General features: G+C 40.2%; 1 protein-coding gene across 1 annotated transcript in view; it reads right to left on the bottom strand.

Moving 5' to 3' along the window:
- The window catches only part of MDN1 (midasin AAA ATPase 1), a 163204-nt gene that overhangs the window by 135786 nt on the left and 4448 nt on the right, over window positions 1–22970 (bottom strand). Inside the window, exons 2-8 of the mRNA XM_084622359.1 lie at window positions 13022–13248; window positions 11123–11347; window positions 8339–8446; window positions 8048–8240; window positions 5902–6114; window positions 3715–3846; window positions 2078–2181 (exon numbers count right to left, since the gene is read on the bottom strand). Of these exons, the coding sequence (XP_084478485.1) occupies window positions 2078–2181; window positions 3715–3846; window positions 5902–6114; window positions 8048–8240; window positions 8339–8446; window positions 11123–11347; window positions 13022–13248 (1202 nt within the window). The remainder of the gene's footprint in view (window positions 1–2077; window positions 2182–3714; window positions 3847–5901; window positions 6115–8047; window positions 8241–8338; window positions 8447–11122; window positions 11348–13021; window positions 13249–22970) is intronic.

Genomic DNA, 22970 nt, shown 5'->3' on the forward strand with positions numbered 1-22970 from the left:
TTACCCACCCCTTACTGGTGTATATTTCTCCTTTTGGCCCAAACTGCCTATTCCCACAGAGAAACATGCAGAAGGGAGAGAGCCAGAGCAGCAGCAAACTACCCTGGAGATTTCCCTTACCAAGTTTGCTGCCCTATCTAGGGGAGGGGCTTGGAATGAGGAGGGGAGTTATGTCTCCTCACTTCCCAGATCCTCTCCAGTTCTCAACTCCACACACATAGCTGCTGCATCTGTCCTAACTCCGAGTTCTATGCTGACTCCCATTGCTCCTGCAGGATCCGTGCTTTCACTGACTAGGCTCAAAGCAGCTGCAGAGGTGGACAAGGGGAAATTATAACTGTGAACTGCAAAGTCTGTCAGGTCTGGACAAGACAGTGCCTGGGAGGACATTGCTCTTCCCCATGGCTCCAGACCTCAATATCCATAGATATCCAATATCCATAAGAGCTCCTTCAGACATAGCATCAGTGAGAATTTCCTGTTGCAGAGATCACTTTTCACACATACAAGAAAGGGCACTGCCCTTGTCCTCCGATCCCTGCTTGTTTGCCACTGTATTACTGTCACCAGTTGTTTCTCACCCTGTCTTGGTCTCACTTTTCTCGTCACTCTCTCCGCCCTTGTTACTCCAGTTTTCACTGCTCCCATCTTTACCGCCTCCTGTTTTGCTCCTTCTTCCTTGCCAGACACCCCTCATTTTTGCCCTGTTTTCCCCCTTTCCTTTGCAGCAGTGTAAGGATGAACAAGGAGCTGCCCATGGATCTTCTCACCTGACTCAATTCCCTGACAGAGTTTTCTCTGAACTCACCATCTACTGGCTTCCCAGAGCAGCAGGAGGTCGCACCAGCAAAACCTACTGCTGCACATTAAGACACCTCCCACACCTTCAAAGCCCATGCCATGCCCGCCATGGCAGCAGTCCTGTGCATGCAACTGATTATCAGCCTTTTACTTACACATCTTGAAATTCTATCCTTTTTTTTTAAATTCACTCCTTCAATTTAAAGAAAATGAAACCCACTCATGACTATTTAGAGACTGTCCCAATAATACTTTGACACAGCTCCGCCAAAGAGGTGTGAAGCACCAGAGTAGCATCAACAGAGCTTACAATTCTACTATATCAAGACATATGCACATTGGGTTAAGCTCCCAAATAACAAACAATGATTAAGGCTCCGTGACTTCTGCAGAGGCCAGTGTGGCTGACCTCAGAGCCACCCAAGCAGCTGGCTCAGAGGCCAGCTGCTCTGGTGGCCCCAGGGACAGCCACATCAGCTGCTTCTATAGTAGCCCCAGAACCAGCCACATCAGCTGCTGCTGGGGCGGCCCCAGGGACCGCCCGAACAACAGCCAGTGTGACTGGCCCTGGGGACTGCCCCAGCAGCAGTCACAGAGCGGCCAGAGCCCCCAGGATTTAGCCAGGGGTATTTTTAGTAAAAGTCATGGACAGGTCAGGGATCATGAATTTTTCTTTATTGCTTGTGACCTATGACTTTTCTAAAAATACCCGTGACTAAATCGTAGCCTGAACAATGATCAATAGGAAGAAAATCTTTTCTCGAAGGAAAACATAAGCAGTAGGAAAAAGTTGTTTAAGTTTTGAAAAGTATAGCAAAAATGTTGCTCAACAATATTCTTTTAAATGGTGCACTATATATACTTCGGTATTCTTCCAACTTTCATAAGCACTACAAAAATGTGAGAATCAAATATTTTACATATTAGTTTTAACAACATGAAAATCAGAACATATCATTCTGAGCCAAAAACTCTCCATAAAGGAAAATGAAGGACCATCCAATCTGAATATTTGTTGACTTTCTTACTTTTAACCTACAAAGCCTTCAATCTTGCTGAAGTAATGGTTGCATAAGATGCTACAGTATAAATCCAGTCCTACTGCAAGGCTGTTCGATATTTAATGCATTTCTTTTACATGTTTTATGACTAATGAAGTCTGTGTATCGCATTCTAGCCCTCTGAACTTTATGTTGGTCTGAATTCCTTACTCTTGCTGCCTTCAGCTTAAAAGCAGCCAATTAACGCTCATGTTTATTTTACCTTACATGCCTACCTTCTGGTTGCAAAGAACTGGAATCCAGGAGACACTTTTAAACAGTCTCCACGACCAGGAATCAGTAATTCTTCATTTTCCAGAAGAGGAATCAGCACAGAGATCTGAAAAAGAGAAAGAACTCCTACCTTGGAAACAAAAAGCAATACTCCTACTTCTTTTGGGAGAAGCTCAACCACCCAGACTGCATTTCTTTCATGAATCACCAGCCCACTTATACTGAGCTACCTTAATATGCCAGTCAGCCAGAAACAGCACTTCCTCTCATAGGTACATGTTTCTAAGCGACACTGACAAGGATTGAACAGTCCCAGTTAACATCATTCAGCAGCAAGTTCCATAAAGAGAATACATTACTACACTCTTTCTGCTGGCATTCACATTTTAATAGAAAAATGACCATCAGCATTTTCCTTTTCATCTTTCTTCACTCTGACCACTGTGGTATCCCAATTTTTACACTGCATTACACAAGTCAGAAATCTTGCCTTTTGATAGCCCAATAGACTAAAAGGTAGTTTCACCCTTGCATGTTTGAAACCTCCTCTTTCCAATTGGCCAAGGAAAGTGTCTCTCTAAATCAAAGACCTCATTTATGGCAGCCATCAGTACCTTCTATCACAAAAATATCCCCACATCCCAACTCTGCCCATCACCCCACTAGAGTATAAAATGTTGATTCCCCTGAATGACTTACATCCCAAACAGAAAGAAAAGAAATAACGGGTTGGAGGAAGGGCTGGGGTTACGAGGAAATTGCCATACAAGAAGCTTGCTGGGGTGGGGTTTGGGGGCGACAGAGAGGATGGTAGGATGCAAGGAGTCTGGTGCATATAATAAGCTCAGCCTACAAAAGTGAGGAAGTATACAACCCTCTAGTGGTAAAATACTCAAATATAGAGAAGGTGTTTATAGAAAAGCACGGAATTATAAAGTAAAAATACAGATATCATAAAAAAATCCAGGCTACATTAAACTGTAATTTACCTTTTAAAATAAGACACTTCAGAATATTTCAAGTAGCCCCATAAAATTGCTTAAGACCTAAATTCATAAGGAGGCTATATATTGGCTTTGTTATAGGGTCCCTATGGTTTGAAAGTCTGCATCCCAATAAAAGTAAAACTGGCAGCAGAGTTAGTGCCATAAAGGATTCTTTACAGAGCTATGAAAAAATAACTGGATGCAAGAAAGAATTTGAATTTTTGCAGAACGTCCAATATAATATTTATATGAGATACCTCTTTGTAGAAGGCAGTGTAGAATTCCAGTCACTGATATAAGGAAAAGTTCTCTCTAATGAACACTAGTTCTATAACTGACTATTAGGAATCAATTAAGATAAATGTCACAGTACTTGTTCCAGAGCATAATATGGTATAATCTTTTACACTGTTTCAGCTGGGGCAAGGAGAGGTGAGTGAAAAAGAATGAATGTACCAATTGGTCAATTCAGATTACCTAATTAATGATCATTTTTTTCCCCTCTCCTCCCCCTTGCACCTCCTGCCCCAACTCAACAGATCCAAGATGCACACACTACCGCTGATTGGGCATTAGCCTTTAAAACCAACTATCAGTATGCCATCACCCATTTATTTTACAATGTTGCCTATAGGAGAAAGTAAATTGCATACCACATCCAGAGGAGCATAGTCAATATCCTCCAGCAGAATCCAGTGTCCTTTGGTGACAGCTTGTGTCAAAGTTCCAGGCTGCCACACAAACTCCCCTGGCACATCTGTACAACGATACATACCCAGTAATGTCTGTTAAAAAAAAAAAACCAGTAGAAATAAATAAAAACTGGTTTATTATATGTCTTGATAAACTCAAATAACTTACATAATATATCTAACCCCAGTATGTAAGTCATACACATAACCTGCCTAGAGCCCTGTGTGGATGCAATGTCTCTAGAGCTCTGTGCAGATACAAAATTTGTATCCACAGCTGATCCACAAAAATGGCCCGCAGATATCTGCGGATACAAAGCAGGTATCCATGGATTTGCATGGCTCTATAAATATCAACACCATCCTCAGATAGTTTTTTTCAGTAGGATACTAATTTTAGTGTTCAAAGAAAAATGTAAGCAACAGCATTCTTGAAACACTCCTATTATTCTCTTAACAGCTATTAGCTACAATCCAAAGTGATCTACAGCTAGACTCAGCCTTCTTAGGAAAAGTAGTTAACACTGGAAATGTCAGGAGTATATACACAATTTTTATTAAATCAATTACTTTCCATGGCTTGATCTGACATCCCGCTAATGTAACACATCCCAACTCTTTGTGCCTTTTACATCAAGATGAAACATGAAGTTACTATTCAAGGTACTTATAAAATAGGAAAAAAAATGAAGTTTTAGAAATAATTTACAACAGCTAAATGCATCCACTCATAGCTAGGGTCTTCCGTATCTTTATTAAAACACAACTTTTATCTTAAAAGGGAGATTACCAACTTGAAATGCAGCCCATTTAAAAAAAAAGATAAAACAGACAGGTATTCCACCTGTCCCTGGATACCCCAATAGACTGTAGTTTCACATCCATATTTTCCTACTTCTAAAAATGTTTTCTACCTCCCCATCCCTGTGTGAAAAACCCACAACAAAGAGAATACCAAACTATATAGGAGAAACAATTAAACTGGAATACAGTCAAATATATAAAGCAAAAATAAGATACATTTTAAAATAAAAAGCTCTTTCTAGAAACACACTAGAAATTCTTTTCAAAGTAGCAGCCGTGTTAGTCTGTATCCACAAAAAGAAAAGGAGTACTTGTGGCACCTTAGAGACGAACAAATTTATTTGAGCATAAGCTTTCGTGAGCTACAGCTCACTTCATCGGTGCCATAAAGATACACTCCTCTTCTAAGCATTTCTTGGATAGTTCAGTTATATATTTAATTTTTTTTTTAACCTTTATACTTTGCTATTTATTTCCAGTCCCATCACACTCTCCTGAAATGGTGATCTTACAACTAAGCTCTGAGAGGCAGTTTTATTTCTACCTTTCTAAATATTTCAAAGACTCGATGAAAAGGACTAGCTCTTCCATACAAGCGGTATAGGCTGCTGCATCTGGCAACAAAATCCCCAAAGTCAACATTGTTTGTGAATGTTAGCCTGCTCACAAAACTGTAGGTGTTTAACAAAGTTAAATGAAATTCTTAGTGCCCTCCCAGCCACAGTGTAAAGCCAGAAAATGCATCAGCTCAAACTCACTAGGATATGCATGAAATATCTGAACTGTGCAATTTTCACTAGGGCCTTGTCTACATGACAGAGCTGCACCAGTTTAACTTAAAACAGTTTTAAAATCTATATAGTTACACCAGTGCAAACCCTGTGTAGACATTCATCAGTTTAAAAGTAACTTGTTTCAATGTAACTTAAACCTGCTCTCAAGTGTCTTAAGGTAAATAGAAAAAAGCCTGGTATAAAACTGAAATAAGAGTGTCCACGCAGCCTTTCACACCAGCTAAATCATTTTAAAATCACCCCTTTAATTAATCAGAGCAGCTCTCTCATATACACAAGTCTTAAAAAATGTAGTAACTTTAAAATAAAAAAAAAAAGAATTGATGTGATGCAGTTTTTGTGAAGAATTTAAAGCTTACTAAGCCCGTATCTTGAAGTTTCTCATTTTCAAATTCTTCAATTCCCATTAGGAATTTGGACTTGCTGCAGATCAATATTTCACATTTCAAAAAACTTAAGTAATGTAAATTCATGTATAAGGATGGGGTTTTGAGTGTCAAGCATAAATGAGTTTACCCTTCCCCCAATAGCAGGAATATTTTTCCATTACCTTACTGTCTGTCTGATCTCCAAGTTGAACTTTCAGAATATGAGGGGGCTTCATTCTTCCTGTAATGACTGCTAAATACTCAATTAAAGAAGTTTTGCCACATCCTATTGGTCCCTCTAATAATACAGGATTCTGGAAAGCTACTGCCATTGCAAGGTTTTGAAGATTCATGCAGGTAGATTCAACCAGCACAAAATGCTTAATGGTACTTTCCTGTTAGGGTAGAGAACTTAAGTTACCATACTGAAGTGTTTATTCATAGATGAGTTGTGCACAGTATTACTGGAATGCTCCAATGCAGCATTCATAAAAATGAGTCTGAATACTAGAAAATGCCAGCTATATAGCTCTTACTAGGAGCTTATGCCAAATGATATAATGGATCATTGAGAATGCAGATTGAACAAACAATACTTAATGGTTAGTATTAAAATACAGATTCAATCCACCAAAAACCTACAATAAAAATATACAATTTATAAAGTGTATGCATGAGCTAATTTGCTCTCAAAAAACAGTCATACTACAGATGCCATAATGGTAGAGTGATTATTTTAATGTTCCACCAATGTTTATCAGATTTACCTATTAAAAAAAAATCCTTTGATGTATACAGCAAATTAAGTCATTAGAGCAGCTCCCTATTACAGAACAAAGCCTTACCATAATCCAACAGCAGTTGTTTACTGATAACCTTACTCATGAGATTAAAGTGCTGAATCTATTCATATTTGCATAGACAACAATGTGGAGCCACTAAACTCACTGATGTACGAACATTAACAAAAATATACTAAATATTATACGTCATCTTTTACTCAGATTATTTTAGTGCATTTAGACTTTTTAATGGGAAGTTATATTTTCCAATCAGGGTGTAATATGAATCATCAACACATTCTTAACATATCTTAACTTTTCTACAGATGTGAAAACTTCAGTTTATTCCACAGAAATTGCCATTTTCCTGACATGCAAGGAGAGAGGAGCTAGAACAGAAAATCAAACTTATCCTTCATTGAAAATATGAAGAGCCTAATATTTTGAACTCCTATTTTAAACAAGTTTCAATTACTTATAAGAATTGGTAGATGGTCAATACAGTTTTATTTTGCTTGTAATTTTATTACTAGACAGAGTCCGGGAAATTCAGAAGTTGAAAATCCTGTCTCCTTGATTCCCACACTGTTTGAGAAGTGCTGAAAAACTGATGCTCTCCACACACTTCTCCAGGTCAGTGCTTTTAGATTAAACAACTTGTGCTAAGGCTGAACAGAGTCAGGAGTTGAGATCAGGTTAGAGCGAAAGCAAGAAAGGTGGTTTGGGGAGTGGTCTAGTCTGAGAGTACTGGCTGAAGCTACAGGAAGTACAGAGGGTGGGAATGGGGAGAACAGGTTAGAGGCAGATCCTTTCTGCAGAACATGGACATGTTTCTCAGTTTGTCAATCTGTACTTCACTTGCCTTAACAGTTTACAAAAAGAAATAAAAGTTTTTAAAAAACTGTTTAGGTGAACATGTTTAAAATATGCATATTAAAACCTACCCAAAATGTGCAGAGTCCAGTGCCTTTCCTATCAATGTAAGTGTAGAAATATTTTCCTATTTGTTTTCTTTTCCTGCCTATTAGCAGGAAAGTGGCAGCCTCCACAGAGTAAGTTTTAATTTATTTAAAAAATAAATGTTAAAGAATGTCTTATTTTGGGGAGCAACTGCCGGCAAAGAGAGGGTATAAACTCATATGGCATAAAAAAACATTTCCATGAAGGTACAAATGACTGTTTCAGACCCCCTTGCTAGCTAGGCCATGACCCCATGTTCTTGAGAAAGCCTCTGGATTTGGCAAGGAGATACTATACAGAGCTGGAAAAGTAGCTGCTGAACATTCTCTCAGAGCCAGTTTACAAGAGCTGATATGTAGAAACCGAACAAATCGCTGTGTTAACCCTTACACTGCTTCATTCCAACATACAGCTTCTCTGAAGTACCAACATTCCACTTCACAGTGCCTTAGTGAATGGCACAGCGTGAAATAAAATTTGCCGCCAGTACTACATACATTCAACTTCACTTAAGAAATCAACCAATGTAGGTCAATTCTTAGCATTCACATTTTAATAATTAGGAGACAATTAAGGCTGTACCTACCTGTTCTTTAGGCACAAGTTGTTGCCTTGGTAGCACAACTCCACATACTGCTATTACATTTGCAGAGAGGTCACCTGATATGATGTCTCCTTGCGTGTACTGCAGCCCTTTCTCTCTGTGCCAAAGAGAGGTGTCTGGATTGGCCAAAACAAGGGCTCTCTCCACATTCCACATCTGTGATTCTTCCAGTTGCCTGTCAAATTAGTATCCACATTCATTATTGCAGTTGGATGTAATTTACACCAAATATACTTAATCATGCAATGTATTCAATGTGAAAATGCATCTTACTTTAGTCTGAAACGTATTAATTCATCTGGATTGAAGATCTTCTTAAGGAAAGATAATTTGTGCTCATCATTCATACATGTAACCAAAGCAAGGCAATTTGAAGTGTACCTGCAAAGAACATTTTCAACAAAATAGATTTCAAAAGATTCTTCAGAAACCTATTTTTCTGATTCATAAACAAAGACACAAAATTTTAGAAGAAGAATCTTGTACATCTTTTTCCCCCAGAGGGGTCGATAGAGAGAAAGAATTGGCTTCCCCATAGCTACAGCTGGGCTATAGATCAAGAATGTGTCGTCCGACTCTTAGTAGAAAAAAGACTCACCTTTTGGCATATAACTGATAGAGGCAATGAATTTTGTATTGTAAGCTATAAAAGTTTGCTACCCAAGGCAAAAGTGTAGTACCATTTTAAAATGATTTGCTGTGTCCTGTTTCATATTTTATTGCTTCATTTCAGTGAATGCTCTTTAAGTGTTTTTATTTACAGTATAATAATCTGAAATATTTCTCTAGAGAAAACTGACTCAAGTCTTGACATATTGAAACAATGTGCCTCACAATGTAACAAGCCTTTCTATAAGTAGGGTATATTGCGGCAAACACAACAATTAGGTGCACTTTTTAAATAGAAGCATCTCTTGGATATCTTCACCTTAAATGGAGAATCTGGCTTTCTAGAAGATCTGGCTTTCCTCTAATTCAGCAGTTAGATTGACCATAGTATCAACAGATCAAGACATTAGCTCAAGGCTCAGTGCCAACAGAATCCTAAAACCACTTCAAATCTTTTGACTTCACTACTCGATACAGCTGCCTCTTCAAATAATGAATATATAACTTAAAAAATGTTTAGTACAAAATCTGACAGGCAAATACATTTTTCATCAGGTTTAGTCAGTTCTCATTTTCTGACCACCATCAATGTGCAGTGAGGCTGAAAGAGGAAAGCCCCCAGAAGAAGAGTGGCTCAGCACAAAATTTAAAGTCAGCTAGTTTCTCCCTTCCAAAATTACTGTAAAAAAGCCATATAAACCTACTCCGGTAAATGAACCAGTAACTCTAAAATGATAACCTTATCTCATGCCTTACTGTCAAGTGAATTTAGAGTACTGGTGTATTTTTAAAAATCGAGACAGTTAACCTTTCTTCACTCCATTGCCCAGGAGTCAGTTTGACCAGAAGTCATGATGAAGAGCTATTGAAACCCATACAGACCCCATCTGTGAACTACCACCATTGTAAGCAAGCTCCCAACCTTTCAGATCATTTTGGATCTTAGCAAAAGGTGCTATAAATGTTTTGTGTATCTTCCTGGACCCAAAGAGAGCTCACGGATTTCCTTGGGCTCTGGTGTGAGGAGCATGTGCAGGCACAGCTCAGAAATTCAAGCCAGAACAAGATGATCTACAAGCACTCGTTGGAAAAAGTGGCAGCTCTGGGTTATTGAACAGCAGTGCCATCAGAAGGAAAAGGAACTGAGGCAGGAGTACAAGCACACAAACGACAGCTCTCTAAGCCTGGTGCATCACCCACTGAGTGCACTTTCTATTCTGGGTGATGCACCAGGCTTAGAGGAGCTGTCTTTTATGTGCTTTATCATAATTTAGAAAGTTAGGTAGGTGGGTGGGGGTTTTTCCCTCCATTTTGCAGTAGAAACTTTAATGTTTTTAAATGTTTACAGTTTTTATTTTAACTGAAACTTAAGACCTTTTTCTTAGGAGACATTGGTAGACATGTATGAAATCTGAACCCCAATTTAACACATTACTCCTAGGGGAATTCTGGGCCAAAAAAATTAAAAATTCTGCACACAATATTTTTAAATTCTGCATATTTTAGTTGTCAAAACAACACAATCACTCCAGTTTGAAATATTTTGGTAATTTATTTCAAAATACCTGTCAACAATACAGAAAACACCAAAAAAAAAAAAAAAAAAAAGTTCCCCCAGGAGAAGAGAGTGAAAGAAAGTCCTACGACAGGGGTAGTCAATTATTTTTTGTCAAAGTCCAAATTTCTTGGTCAAGGTCTAGTCAAGGTCCAGACACCAGAGTAAATAAGTAAAAAAATAATAACAATAATGAAAATAATAAGTAAATAAAAAGATTTTGGGGTCCATTCAAAAGCGTCTGGTGGTCCGGATTTGGCCCATGGTGCACCTATTGACTACCCTGTCCTATGACAACCAGTTCCAGTTGGGGGAGGGGGTGGAGGGGTGTGGTGGGGGCCACCAGAACCAAGACACCTGCATTCCCTGCCGCCCAGTGCTCAGCTGCTGGGCACCCCCCAGCCCAGACATTCGTACCCCCCTCTCCCCAAAACCCAGCCACGGGGCACCCCCCAGCCCCACAAACCTCCACCCCCAGTGCCTTTACTCCCCCTAGATTCTTTACTGTCCCACTGGGGGATGTATTGCGGTGTGGCCCTGCCCTTCCTCACCATTGGCCAGAGCTGGGTCTCCCAGGACCTCTCCCATTCCCAGGAGAATGAGACCAAGCTGGGCAGTCAGAGTGTGCAGAGCCTTCAACCCCACTGCGAGCTGGGCTCTGCAGAGTCCAGCAGCCCCTAGTGACAGCCAGCAACCCCAATTCTGTAGGGGAAACATGGATTTCTGGGCAAATTCTGCATTGCGCAGTGGTGCAGAATTCCCCCAGGAGTGGCACATTCTTTGTCTGGTATTGCTGAAGGTTGCTCTCATCTTTCCCCTTAAAAGTGAAGGCTGCTAGGAGAAATTCAGAACATTTGTCCATGAATGGAAAAGATTTTTGGATTTAAACTTACCAGCGGACCAAAGTATCATGACTCCTTAGCAGCGGAACACACACACTCCAGTCCCACAATTCCCGGAATACAGACTGCTCTTGTTGAAGGAATAGGTATGCAGCTTCCATGAGATCACGTAACTTCATCCGTCTGCGCCCATATCGGACTGTGTTTGCATCAGAACTTTCCAAGAAGAGTCTTTGGAACACTGGTGATGTATCCTTAAAATATCTGAGAGCAAACCTTAGAGAGAGATAAGTGGAGACATTACGATAGGCAAACGTGCATAAATAGCACAGAAAACAATCTACAAAAGAATTCTAATCCACAAAAGTCCTGAAACAGTAATTGTTGGTACTATACAATGCAAACCAAATGTAAAATGAAGCCTTGTTTACAATTGGAAATAGTACCATTTTATCTGAGACAAGGTGGGTGATGTAATATCCTTTACTGAACCAATTTCTGCGTAGCCTGAAAATTTGTTTCACCAACAGAGCTCTTCTTCAAGTCTGGGAAAGGTACTCAGAGCATCACAGCTAAACACAAGGTGGAATAGACTGTTTAGCATAAGTAGTTAACATATTTCACCTTGTATCTGTTCCATCTTGTATTTACCTATGACACTCTGAAGCCTATATATACACACACTTAAAATGTTAGAGAGACACATATGCGCTGCTGTAGCGCTTCAGTGTAGACACTTACCACAGAAACAGGAGGGATTCTCCCATCGCTGTAGCTAATCCACCTCCCCAAGAGACGGTAGCTAGGTCAAAGGAAGACTTCTTCCATCCACCTATCACTGTCTGCACAGGGGGTTAGGTCAGCATAGCTGCATCTCTCAGGGGGGTAGATTTTTCACACACCTGACAGATGTAGCTATGCTGGTGTAAGTTTCCAGTGTAGACCAGCCTTGACTCCCCTTCCCAGACCCAAAGAAGAGTTCTTGTAGCTCAAAAGTTTGTTTTTTCTCACTAACAGAAGTTGGTTCAATAAAAAAGATATTACCTCACCCACCTTGTCTCTCTAATACAGTAGAACCTCAGAGTCACAAACACCAGAGTATGAACTGAATGGTCAACCACACACCTCATCTGGAACCTCAAGTACACAATCAGACAGACAGACAATAGAGTACAGTGCTGTGTTAAATGTCAACTACTAAAAAAATAAAGAGAAAGCAGCATTTTTCTTCTGCATAGTTCAAGGCTGTATTCAGTCAATGTTCAGTTGTAAACTTTTGAAAGAAACAACCATCATGTTTTGTTCAGAGTTACCAACATTCCAGAATTATGAACAACCTACATTCCCGAAGTGTTCGTAACTATGAGATTCTACTGTAACCCGAGACCACCACTTACTACTACCACCACACTGCAAACAACCATTAGCAGTCATTTGTGAACAGTCAGTTTAACTGACTAGTGCTGATTATACAGATTACAAGGACAAACAGTGGTCAGCACCATTTCCACTAACCAGTGTTAAGATCTTGTCAAGAGAGGTTTAATTCCAATTTGCTGAACCAGTACTGACCACTTTTATTTAGGTCAAATTTGGATTTAGTAGCCTAATTTTAGATGCATAGTTTTGAAAATTTTAGCCAATGAATAATTTTCACATAACTCTCTACCATGCACGTCAGACATTTTTCTATTTTATTTCAATCATTGAAAAAGATGCATATCATGTTAGACATTGCCAGACATTCATTTAAACATGTCCTTTAATTTAAAAGCTTGGGTTTTCTCAGTCAGAGTTTCAATTCAAGAAATGTCCATTACCAAGGCAATAAAAATATATGAAAATACCCATTCTCCCATAGCCAGAAGATCCATCTACTGACTAGTCAGCACTACCTAGTATACAGCGAACAAGTTCAAACATCACACAAGCAGACATCACATCACTTACGGAAGCACATCAGGGTGGTCACCAATTAGCTTGCTCATTGCTACACAAAGCCTTTCATGCAGATCGTGGTTGATTTGGCCACCAGCATTAATGGTTTCTGCATTTCTTTCCAGTAAATCCAGCAGGATTGGTCGAAACTGACGACCAATCAGTAGAGTACATTCTTTATCCACTAATAACTGTGCTAAGGCATTGAGAATACACTGGCGATCCTGCCGAGTCCAGATCTGGAGGAGAAGAAAGTGGAAAAGGACAATTAACAATCACGATCACATCAAAAATGAGTTATCATTCCAAATCACGTTTCAGCTACTTACGTCACCAGTCAGTTTAAGACTCAACCAGAAATTTTAAACAGAAATCAGGCAGCACATCAGATAAGTAGCAAAGGCAGAGGTAATAGGAGGTGGGGAAGGATAGGAGGCCAACTTCCCTTACTCCCCACAGCAGCCTTTAGAAATGTGTGTGGTGTCTTTTCAATCAACTGGCAAAAGGAGGTATAATGACACAAATTTTCACACCAGAAATTGTGTGATTTTCACACCAGAAATTGATGCTCTGGAGAGCATCATAATGGAACAGAGAGCCAGGGACAAAACTAAATGACTCTAAGATCCCATGTGCCAACTTGCAACATTGAGAGTGGGGAGCCAGACCCAACGCTATGGGACAGGAGCTGCCACTGCTGGGTGAGTGCAGGGCTGCCCACCAATAGCCAATCGTATGTCATTTACTCCCCCTGAACCCCATTCCAGAACCTGGGCTCCACAACTGATTATATATACATAAATACTTGTACTTCAGGGCACCCTCTGCAGTCACACCACTGTCACTGGAAATCAGTAAGGAGCGTAGTCCACTACGCAGTCTGAAAAGCATTTATAGCAGTTATAAAGAAACACCGTTACAACCTCGGGTTACATGCCTGTTTATTATTTCTGTTTAAGACACCAAACCTTAAATCAGTCATGCTATAAATGACTTTCTTTCCACGTTTCTGATAGTGTTTAAGGTACACAACACTTCTGAGAGAAGGAATTTTTTATTTGCAGTTTTGAAAAATATTTTCAACGGTCATGTCCAAGGGACCATTTATACAAGAAAATGCATCACAAATTCTGCAAAAGAGAACAAATAAGACCCAGACTGGTTATCAACACCAGTTCATTCCCATTCTCTTTATGTAAAAAAACAACTAGTCTTTTCTCAAGTCTTTGTTTTGCAGCCTACTGCTATTATCTCCCAGTCATAAAACAGTTCTTGTGGAAACTTATCTCCCTTCTTGTTCAAGGTTCTGTGTAGCAAAACATAAAGCAGTATAAATACATTCATACAACATTCTTATCCCTCGCTCCAAACAACATAAATTGTCTTGACCAGCTCCTCATTTACCATTAGTTTTGTTCTTGTGAAACCGAACACTGAGTTTCCCTCACTTCCTCTCAGCTCTCAGAGGAGAATAAACCCAGAGACAACATACTTTTCTCTGACACCAGCTAAGAGTCTACTATTTTTATTTTATAGGTGGTTTGAACCAATTGTTTTATGTTCATCAGGAACATGGAAGAGTCTGTTCATTACAGAATTTAAAACAGGTGCCTGATTTTGAGTAGCAAAAACTATTCTATTATTTTTAACTGCTGTAACAATTGATAAGTTGTACGAAGACAATATAGATCAGTATAGAGATGAGTCTGCATAGTAAAATCAAAAGGTAACAATGAAAATACACAAAGCCAAGCAGGCAAATTGGGTATTAATTTTATCACTTGTGGAAGATGAGAAGCTGAGGCTTTATAAGTCAGGCAATAGAATCATAGAATCATAGAATATCAGGGTTGGAAGGGACCTCAGGAGGTCATCTAGTCCAACCCCCTGCTCAAAGCAGAACCAATCCCCAATTAAATCATCCCAGCCAGGGCTTTGTCAAGCCTGACCTTAAAAACTTCTAAGGAAGGAGATTCTACCACCTCCCTAGGTAACGCATTCCAGTGTTTCACCACCCTCCTAGTGAAAAAGTTTTTCCTAATATCCAACCTAAACCTCCCCCACTGCAACTTGAGACCATTACTACTTGTCCTGTCCTCTTCTACCACTGAGAATAGTCTAGAACCATCCTCTCTGGAACCACCTCTCAGGTAGTTGAAAGCAGCTATCAAATCCCCCCTCATTCTTCTCTTCCGCAGACTAAACAATCCCAGTTCCCTCAGCCTCTCCTCATAAGTCATGTGTTCCAGACCCCTAATCATTTTTGTTGCCCTTCGCTGGACTCTCTCCAATTTATCCACATCCTTCTTGTAGTGTGGGGCCCAAAACTGGACACAGTACTCCAGATGAGGCCTCACCAATGTCAAATAGAGGGGGACGATCACATCCCTCGATCTGCTCGCTATGCCCCACTTATACATCCCAAAATGCCATTGGCCTTCTTGGCAACAAGGGCACACTGCTGACTCATATCCAGCTTCTCGTCCACTGTCACCCCTAGGTCCTTTTCCACAGAACTGCTGCCTAGCCATTCGGTCCCTAGTCTGTAGCTGTGCATTGGGTTCTTCCGTCCTAAGTGCAGGACCCCGCACTTATCCTTATTGAAGCTCATCAGATTTCTTTTGACCCAATCCTCCAATTTGTCTAGGTCCCTCTGTATCCTATCCCTGCCCTCCAGCGTATCTACCACTCCTCCCAGTTTAGTATCATCCGCAAATTTGCTGAGAGTGCAATCCACACCATCCTCCAGATCATTTATGAAGATATTGAACAAAACCGGCCCCAGGACCGACCCCTGGGACACTCCACTTGACACTGGCTGCCAACTAGACATGGAGCCAATACACAAACAGCACCAGCATAATTTCCCTATACCACTCACATACCTCAGTACTGGCATGGAGGGATCACATCTAGGGTGAAAGAGTAATTTAGTCTCCAAGTCTACTCAATCCTTAGCTACTCCAATAAGACAGCTAACAGGGATGCTTATTTTGTTTCTGAGACAGTCCTTTGGTTCTACAGGCAACGAGGTAAAATTTAGGCTGCCAACTAAGAGAATAAAGTCCAGGGCCCCCATGGTAGCAGCCAAAGTTCTCAGCATTGGGCTTAAGAGAAATGTTGAACACATGCTGAGTACCCTGAAGCCTATTTCTGTAGCCTTGAACAAAATGCAGGGAAACAGCCGTTTTATTGCTGACACTGTTGAAAATTGGAAGGAACTGAGTGAGATCTTAGAAAGAGACATATGCAATGACAGAGTTAAATTACAAGCATTAAAAAAAATGAATAGGACAAGCACTATCTCCAGCTCATTTTCTTGCAAATATTCTCAATACTCGGGACCAGGGTCAAACCTTAACTGCTGAAGAAGAGGAGTTGGCAATGACATGGACATCCCTCAATCATCCCTCAATAATGCCAACTATAATAAACTTCAGAGCTAATGGTGAACCATTCAAGAAATATGTTTGCTGATGATGTTCTAAAGAAAGTCACACCAGTGAACTGGTGGAAGTCACTTAAGCACTTGGATTCAGAGACTGTTGAAGTGATAATCTAATTTTTAACAGCAGTCGCTTCTTCTGACGGTGTAGAAAGAATATTTTCTTCCTTTGGACTAATTCATTCCAAATTGAGAAATCGTTTGGGACCTGAAAAAGCAGGAAAGCTTGTTTTTCTTTTCCAGATTATGAACAAACAGGAAAACGAAGGTGAGGACAACTGAGTTAGCTGCAGAAGCCAATATTTTAAGTTTCTCATGTTGACCTGGCTAACATAGTCTATTTAATTTCTGTTTTTAAAAAAAAATATTTCATTTAACTATTTTAGTTAAAAACAATGTTAACAAAAACAAACCTGATTTTAAAAAACTTGAATGTTTAACTACATTCAAAAATTCATATGCTTGTTTTGTTAAAATATTATATGTTTGCTGTTGAAGAAAAAAATCCAGAATACATAACGTTGTTTTAGTTAAATAAAACAATTTAAATGTCTGTCTGGCGATGTTCTCCTCCTAATACAGCATGGCAAGAAAATCTTCCAAATATTAATGATTAATACTACATTAATACTAATACTAATACTAATAATACATTAATACTAATGAACTGGAGATAGTTCACCTCCCAATGACTTCATAAATATCTGCTTCAATTACCTTTGGTAAATGAAATAACCAACCATTTAAATTATGATTTAAATCAATTTGATGTAAATCAAATCCACCCCGGGTCCCTCACCAAAAGCTCTTAAGCAAACTAAGCAGTCACGGAATAAGAGTGAAGGCCCTCTCATGAATCAACAACAGGTCAAAAGAGAGGAAACAAAGGATAGGAATAAACAGTCAGTTTTCACAGTGGAGAAAGATCAATAGCAGGGTCCCAGAAGGATCGGTCCTGGGACTGTACTGTTCATCCTATTCATAGATGATCTGGAAAAGGGGGTGAACAGTGAGGTGGCAAAATTTTCAGACAACACAAAATTACTCAAGATAGTTAAGTCCAAAGCAGACTGCAAAGTGTTACAAAGGGATCTCACTGAACAGGCTGAGTGGATGACAAAATGATCAATGAAATTCATTGTCGATAAGTGCAAAGCAATTCATATTGGAAAGCATAATCCCAACTATACATTCAGAACCACAGGGTCTAAACTAGCTGTTACCACTCAAGAAAGATCTTGGAGTCACTGTGGGTAGGTCTTTGAAAACATCTGCTCAATGTGCAGCTTCAGTCATAAAAGCTAACAGGAAAGAGATTGATAAGAAGACAGAAAATATCATAATCCCTCTACATAAATCGATGGTACACCCACACACTGAATAATACATGCAGTTCTGATGGCCCCCATTTCAAAAAAAGATATAGTAGAATTTGAAAAGATGCTGAAAAGAGCAGCAAAAACTATTAGGGGTATGGAACAAATTCCATTCAAGTAGAAATTAAAAATATATATATTTTTTCTCCACTGAATGCATCCGATGAAGTGAGCTGTAGCTCATGAAAGCTTATGCTCAAATAAATTGCTTAGTCTCTAAGGTGCCACAAGTACTCCTTTTCTTTTTGCGAATACAGACTAACACGGCTGCTACTCTGAAACCCATTAAAAAGATTGGGACTATTCATCTTAGAAGAGACGACTAAGAGAGGATATGTTAGAGATCCACAAAATCATGAATGGTATGCAGAAAGTGAATAGGGAAGTATTATTTACCCCTTCACATAACAAAAGAAATAGGGGTCACCTGATGACAGAATAGGTAGCAGGTTTAAAAACAAACATAAGCAAGTACTTCTTCACTCAATGTAGTCAATTTGTGGAGCTCATTGCCAAGGGGCGTCCTGAAGGTCAAAAGTACAACTGGGCTCAAAAAAGAATTAGATACATTCATGGAAGATAGGTCCACCATTTGATATTTGCCAAGATGATCGGAGACACTCCACAAATGCGTGTGGTTTGGTTTAAACATTTGTGTTCTGAAACAAACATCTGTGGAGTGTCTAGGTTAGCATTTAAAAATATGCTGTTTTAAATTAACTGATGATCATTTAAATCAAGTTAAAATGGAAGCACAAACTATAGTCTAGACTTACCCTTAGAGTTACAGTAGGAAGACGCTGAGTTTAAATTAAGTTAGCCAAACTACGCTAAGCTAGACTGAAATTGACCTTTTTCCTCATGTAGATATAGGGTAACATCTTTAGCTCGTCACCTTCTAAGCTCAAGACAGATAAAATAAGCTGAGGTGGTAACCTACATACCTCTGGAAGAGGTCAGGCTTAGCTAGCATGTGTCAACTAAGGCTTTGTCTCCACTAGCACTTTTGTCAGTCAGGGGTGTGAAAAAAACACCCTCCAGACCAACACAAGTTTCACCAACAAATGTGTCAGTGTGGACAGCGCTGTGTCGGTGGGAGATGCTCTTTTGTCAACATACCTACCGCCACTCATTGGGGGTGGTTTAATTATGCTGGCAAGAGAGCTCTCCCCCACCGGCACACAGCGGCTACCCAGGAGACTTTACAGCGGTGTAGCTGCAGCGGTACAGCTGTAAGGTGAGTAGTGTAGACACAGCCTAAGCCTGACCTAGGCTCAACCACATTTCCTAATCAAGACAAACCTATAGAGCAGTGGTTCTCAAACTAGGGCCGCCACTTGTTCAGGGAAAAGCCCCTGGTGGGCCAGGAAGGGCGGCCAGCACATCCCTTGGCCGGCATCGCTTCCCGCAGCCCCCATTGGCCTGGAGCGGCGAACCACAGCCAGTGGGAGCTGCGATTGGCCGAACCTGCAGACGCAGCAGGTAAACAAACTGGCCCAACCCGTTAGAGGCTTTCCCTGAACAAGCGGCAGCCCTAGTTTGAGAACCACTGCTATAGAGAACAAACAGTACATTCTACTGCCTTGGAACAGGAAACTTAATAGGCAATAAACTATTTAATATGAGGACAAAGATTGGGGAGGATAACAGTCCCACCTAAACTAATATCAAGGATAACAGATAACATGGTCACTACTGTGGGCTAGATACAAATGCAACAACTGCCATTTTCTAGCTGTAAAGGCTTGTGCCTAATTTAAACTAATCACAAATGTACTGAAAAGGAGAGGGTCAGGGGATGAAGAAGCATAACCGCACCAAGGGCAGATGAATATAATCTTCAGTTGCCTTCATGCGAGGAGGTATTGACAGCCAAATGGCGCTCCTGTCGGGTTTTATTCAAAACACTATTTCCTTGTTCTAAATGTTTTGTGCAGTGTTAAGTTGTATCATTTAATTTGAATGCTAGACTTTCATCTGACCTGGAGATTCAACTGCAGGTTTGTGTTGTCCCACATGAAAGGAGAACATGTACACACTGCTCACTCTGTCTGTGCACAGATCCCATATCATCCTGAGGTGAAGGGCATTAAGATGAATGGTGCGCAAGTTAAGTATCAAAAGTTTATTTCCAGTGTAGAGTTTGATTTGGAAAGCATCGGCAGACTAGGTTCATAACACTAGAGAGCAGCAATCACAAGCCAATCTGATGTTATGATAACACATATAATAAATTGTTAGAGATATTTCTCTCCCAATTCTGAACATGTATCTAGCGAGTTATTTTTATTTCTGTACTGAAGGTTAGAACATGCATGTCATGGTAGATCACCATATTTGATCCTTTTTAAAAAAGGATCATTAATTTTTTTGTGACTAAAGTTTTAGTGGCTTTACACGTAGTAGCTAGAGCCATCTACAAAGTCAGACAGAACCACACCTGTCTAACATACACATCCTCCTGCACGGTAAATGGGAAAAAGCTAAATACTACCAAGAAATGGCCAAAAAGAGTGAGATAAAACAATATGTGCAATTACATCCAGGCAATACCCTGAATGGTATGTGTAAATACAAGGCTTGTTAAAGCCCAGTAAAGACCAAATATCTTCAGATTGCTAGTGTTTGAAGAGACTGTTGTAAACCACCCATCTCAGGGATGGAGGATTTCCACCTCTGCAGGAGAAGCTTCTTTATTAATAGAATCATTCACAGAAACCACAGCTCTTCAGAGCCAGAGAGGCAGAAAGAGCTCAGCACTGAGCACAAACCATGCCTTTGCTACATGTTATGTGACTGCATATCTGGTAGCTAAATCTTTTTGTTTGTTTTAAAGCTTAACATTTTAAGGAGGAGGCAGTTTGCCCCAGTTGTTAGGGTACTAGACTGGGTCTCCGGAAGCATAGAGCCTATTCTTGCTCTGCTTTGGCTTGCTGGGTGACCTTGGGGGAGTGAGTTCACCTCTCTGTTCTTCAGTTTCCCCATCTGTGAAGGGAGTAATGACAATAACTCCTTGGTAAAATGATGGAGAGCTGCAAATTATTATTTTATTAAAAAATCCCTCAGTTCATATACATCTGAGAAGTGAAAGTCATAATGCAAGATAAACTAGCATAAACGTAAAGTAATCCCAAAGAATCAACCAATTTGAGAACCAGAATCTAGTGTCCCAGATGTCCCTTAAGACTCTCTCAAATGTTCTCTCCTACTTGCTGCTTAAGCCATAACTGCATAGAGATACTGCCCAAAGACTCAGAACTTTCAATTCAAGTTGCTCAGTTCACAGAGTGATGAAAGACGGAGAAAAAAAGAAGGATGTTGTGTTACCCTCCTGCTTGTAGTTTGACCTTCACATTTCTGAACTGTGGCCACAAAACCCCACACTGCCACAAGGAGCCAAAACGACTTTCTCTAATAAAACCAGCATATGAGACTGCACCCATGAAAATGCAACGTTCTGATTCAAAAGAGTTTGAAGTCCAAATATTTGCTGCACATTAAGGACAATAGAAAATGTATGTTAGTTGTGACAGTACCTTTTCATACGGTATGAACATTCAGGCTGAGTATTTTATTGTGGCAGATGCCCAAATACTGGTGATAATGCCTATTATGCTAACTCACGTTTACATTGCTACTGGACCAGGGTGTCTGTAAACATTACTAGAACAATTGAGTTTGATTATTTTTAAACACAGAAATTGAAGATACATTCTCACATGGATGCAGCACAACTCTGGGTCTACACTTAAAAGTTATATCGGCTTAGCTATATCAATCACTAGATGTGGAAAAAACGTAGATGCAGCTCTATCGACAGAAGTGTGCTGCTCTCAACCTATCTAATATCATTCGAGGTGGTGTTCCTACAAGCAGATAGAAAAATTCTTCTTCTGGTGGTAGGCTGCATCTACACAAGGAGGCTATGCCAGCATGGACTGTGCAGTGCAGACATAGTTTTAATAGGTAAGGCTAGTGCTTGTGAAAGATATCCCCTTGACACCACTGAAAACTGGAAATCCTCTGTTCATAGAGTAAATAAGGCATAACTAGCAGCAGTGAAAACTTCCCCCTACTTTTCCTTACCAGCCCTTCTTGAACCTACTCTAGATAGAAAAATCCCTCTAAATGTGAGAAGGGTCATTCTGTTACCATGACAATTCAATACTTAGCTTCTCACAGAGTTGCCAACAAGGGTGCCAATTGTGTGGGTGCTGCATGATATGGATCCCCCGCAAGTGAAAACTGTACTAAGCCAAACTCATTTCATCTAGTCCAAATAAATACCACGTGCCCATAATCACACCAATACCTCTCATTTTAGACTCAAATTAATTGCTGCCCCTCACAAGGGTGCTTGCATTACCCAGAAATGCAGGGTCAGGAAATTAAGAGTGGTTGAAATTTTGGCATGATTATTTTTCTTTAGCTGAGACACTATTTATATGACTCATTTAAGCATGAACAGCAAAATCCCTTACAACCAGAGGGAGAAGCTTTAAATGCTTCTTTAAAATGAATCCCAAAAGCAGGATTCTCTTCCCCAAATTACTCCTGCAGGAATTCTGTTCCAAAATTTAAAAAATTCTGCGCACAATATTTTAAAATTTTGCAAAATTCTGCATATTTTAGTTGTCAAAATAACACAATATAATCATTCCAGTTTCAATTATTTTTGTAATTTATTTCAAAATACCTGTCAACAAGTATGTCAACAATACAGTCAGCAGCAAAAAAGATTCCCCCAGGAGTAGAGAGTTAAAGAAACCCCTACGACAACCCATTTCCAGTTGGATGGTGCTGGTGGAGGCTATGTGGGGCCTCCAGAGCCTAGACCCCTGCATTCCCATTCCCCAAAGCTCAGCTGCAGAATACCCCCCAGCCCAGACACCAGCACCCCAAGAGGCTTTACTCCCCCCAGCTTCTTTACTGTCCTGCCAGGGGACGTGGTGCGGTGCAGCCCTGCCATTCCTTACCCTTTGCCAGAGCTGGGTCTCCCGGGCCCTCTCCTCTCCCTGGGAGAATGAGGATCAAGCAGATAGTGCAGCCTCCAGCCCAGCCAGGCTGGATGCTCCGCTCACTCAGAGCTGGGCACTGCAAAGTCCAGCGGCCCCTGGTGGTGGCCAGCAGCTCTGCAGCC

This window comes from Lepidochelys olivacea (genome assembly GCF_965140295.1).
Source record: "Lepidochelys olivacea isolate rLepOli2 genome assembly, chromosome: 3".
Lineage (NCBI taxonomy): Eukaryota > Metazoa > Chordata > Testudines > Cheloniidae > Lepidochelys > Lepidochelys olivacea.